Source organism: Antennarius striatus, chromosome 1 (genome assembly GCF_040054535.1).
Source record: "Antennarius striatus isolate MH-2024 chromosome 1, ASM4005453v1, whole genome shotgun sequence".
In the NCBI taxonomy this organism is placed as follows: domain Eukaryota; kingdom Metazoa; phylum Chordata; class Actinopteri; order Lophiiformes; family Antennariidae; genus Antennarius; species Antennarius striatus.
The window spans coordinates 2089729-2093163 of NC_090776.1; the positions used below are offsets into that span (position 1 = coordinate 2089729).

At 42.9% G+C, this 3435-nt stretch overlaps 1 protein-coding gene across 1 annotated transcript; it reads right to left on the reverse strand.

The window, feature by feature from the left end:
- Positions 1-1006: 1006 nt before the first annotated feature.
- Positions 1007-1602, reverse strand: il17a/f2 (interleukin 17a/f2; the record flags this gene model as incomplete). The annotated part of the gene is made up of 2 exons (XM_068320556.1): positions 1007-1258; positions 1424-1602. Coding segments are annotated over 2 exons (399 nt in total), but the record flags the coding sequence as incomplete, so codon positions are not given.
- Between the last annotated feature and the right edge of the window lie 1833 nt (positions 1603-3435).

The window sequence follows — 3435 nt, forward strand, 5'->3', positions numbered from 1 at the left end:
CCGTTCGAGAGCGTGTGAACATCGATGATGTGTGAGTCACGGATGATTGTCACACACACACACACACACACACACGCACGCACGCACGCACGCACGCACGTACGCACGCACACACACACACACACACACACAACAATGTCCCTCTGTTGTCACATAATTATATTTTCAGTCATGAGACTCAACAGACTGCTGACAGACACACTCACACACACACACACACACACACACACACACACACACACACACACACACACACACACACACACACACACACACACACACACACACACACACACACACACAGCATTTTGTTTCTTCAGCAAAAAAGATTTTATTTTTATTTGACTTTTTTTTCATCACATGTTCAGGTTCAGGTTCAGATTCAGGTTCAGATTCAGGTTCAGGTTCAGGTTCAGGTTCAGGTTCAGGTTTAGGGTCAGTTTCAGTTTCAGGTTTAGGTTTAGGTTTAGGTTTCGGTTCAGCTTCGGGTTTGGATTAGTTCAGGTTTGGGTTCAGGTTCAGCTTTAGCTTCAGGTTCAAGTTCAGGTTCAGGTTCAGGTTCAGATTCAGGTTCAGGTTCAGGTTCAGGTTCAGGTTCAGGTTTAGGGTCAGTTTCAGTTTCAGGTTTAGGTTTAGGTTTAGGTTTCGGTTCAGCTTCGGGTTTGGATTAGTTCAGGTTTGGGTTCAGGTTCAGCTTTAGCTTCAGGTTCAAGTTCAGGTTCAGGCTCAGGTTCAGGTTCAGGTTCAGGTTCAGGTTCAGGTTCAGGTTCAGGTTCAGGTTCAGGTTCATGTTCATGTTCAGATTCAGGCTTAGGCTCAGGTTCAGGCTCAGGTTTAGGTTCAGGTACAGGTTCAGGTTCAGGTTCAGGTTCAGGTTCAGGTTCAGGTTTTGGTTCAAGTTCAGGTTCAGGTTCAGGTTCAGGTTCAGGTTCAGGTTCAGGTTCAGGTTCACTTTTAGGTTCAGGTTCAGGTTCAGGTTCAGGTTCAGGTTCAGGTTGAGGTTCAGGTTCAGGTTCAGGTTCAGGTTCACTCTTAGGTTCAGGTTCTGGTCCAGATGCAGGTGCAGCCCACAGCCACGGACCGGTACCTGGTTCTGTAGCAGCTTTTCCTGTCCAGGCGCTGGAGGACCAGGACCTCCTGGTAAACGGGTACCGAGCTGAGGCGACGCCCATCTGTCGGGCTGTGGGCGGAGCAACCGGTGCTGCTGCACTCCGCCTCCCAGATGGTGGCGGGGATCCGGTTCTTCACCGTAGTCGAGCTGAACGGGTCAACAGAGGAGAATAACTAGTGTGTGTGTGTGTGTGTGTGTGTGTGTGTGTGTGTGTGTGGGTGTGTGTGTGTGTGTGTGTGTGTGTGAGACACGCTGACGGCGGTGTGTTCAGGTGCGTTCAGGTGCGTTCAGGTGTTCTCTTATCAAACTAACCTCCATTTCCATGGAGACAAGGATCTGCTGTGGACATCTGTGCTCCCATTGGTGGAGGAGAAAGGGGAGGAGGATGAGGGGGAGGGGATAACCATCACGGAGTCACAACCAGGAGGAGGAGGAGCTTTAACCCGCGAGGAAGAAACGACCCACAATGCATTGCAACACACCTGAGGAGAGAGGAGATGTTAGCTGATGATGGACCGCTGCGGCCTCTGGATGATGTCATCCTCTGGCTGAAGCTGATTGGCTGATTTTAGCTCCACTTTTGATTAAACTGAAACGGTAATAAAAGAACCGAAACAGGAAGTGACAGTGAACGCAACAGAACCTTTTTTTTTCTCCTTACCAGCAGAGAACAGAACCAAAAGCTGGGCTTCATGGCGTCGGCGCTCCAGGTTCTGAGCGGCGCTCCGGCTTCAGGCGGGTTTAAGTCCTGACGGCGGGAAGGAGGAGGGTCGGAAGAAAGGCCTCCATCAGCACTTTCACTGATGCTATCTGATCGTCACGGCGACAGGCGCCGCTTCAAAATCCCCTGCTTCTCCCACTGATGAAGTCTGGATGAAAGGTCGAGAACCGTCGGTGACATCATCGTCAGGCTGAGGCTGATAAGGAAGGAGACGAGGAGATAGGCAAGGAAAGGAGGAAGGAGGTGTTAAAAATAAATAAAATTAAAATTAAAATTAAAATTAAAATTAAAATTAAAATTAAAATTAAATTAAAATTAAAATTAAAATTAAAATTAAAATTAAAATTAAAATTAAAATTAAAATTAAAATTAAAATTAAAATTAAAATTAAAATTAATTAAAAATAAAAAAAATACAATTAAAATTAAATATAAAAAAATACAAAAAAAATAAAAGATTTATCACTGTTTTTTTCAATTTTAATCCTCGTGTCAATCTATCACATTTAGGGTGTGGTCTACTTCCTGTGGCTGTTTATATAATTAAAAACAATATATTTATTTTTAAATAAACACTTATTTAAAATAAAATATCATAAAAACATATCATTTCAATATTTCTATCTGATTCAAATCATTAAATCTATTCCCATCGTAGAGACATTCTCTGGTCTTCAGCTTCCTGTGTCCATATTTGGGTGCTGTGGCTCCGCCCCCTCCCGGTGACATCACCGGGTGGCGGTGTGAGTGGTCTGCTCTGTGATGTGGTCGCCATGAGGTTTTGAACGTTTCTGGGTCGACGTTCTGACCTGGTTTGGGTGAATCTGGGGGAAACCAGTCAGAGTAACCATCAAAGCCGTCGACACTTTTCACACCAGCCAGTAAACTCCACCGCGGCCTCCAGGAACCGCCCACACCGCCGTGACATCAGCATGAGGTCATCAGTCAAGAACGCCACGCAGAAAAAACCTGAAAGACTTACTAAGTGGAAATCTGGACCCTGAACGCATCCTGATGTTAGCTTAGGCTAACATCAGTGTTATCGTCTACAACAGGCTAACATCAGTGTTAGCTTTTACAACAGAGGCTCCACCCTCCCACCCAGATCAATATTATTTGTAACCAGAATCAATGTTTCTCAGTAATTATCAAGCGGTAATTTATTTTCAGGATTTTAAATTTTAAGCCATAAAAGGAAATTTTTAAAAAATTGATAAACTGAATTATTTTCCAAATAATAAAGTTTTTCTACCTTATGTATTTATATATATATATATATATATATATATATATATATATATATATATATATATATATATATATATATATATATATATATATATATATATATATATATATATATATATATATACTGTGTATATATACTGTATATAATTTATTATTATATTATTATTTTTATTAGTACAACCAGAAATATACAAATAAATGATGCTAAAATGCTAACCCATGTATCCGGGAGGGTGATGGGGGGGGTACAGGGCATTGGTGGCTGACTTCGTGGAGTGGTGCCAACAGAACCAGCTCCAGCTCAACGTCTCCAAGACAAAGGAGATGGTGCTGGATTTCCGGCGGGCACCTCCCTC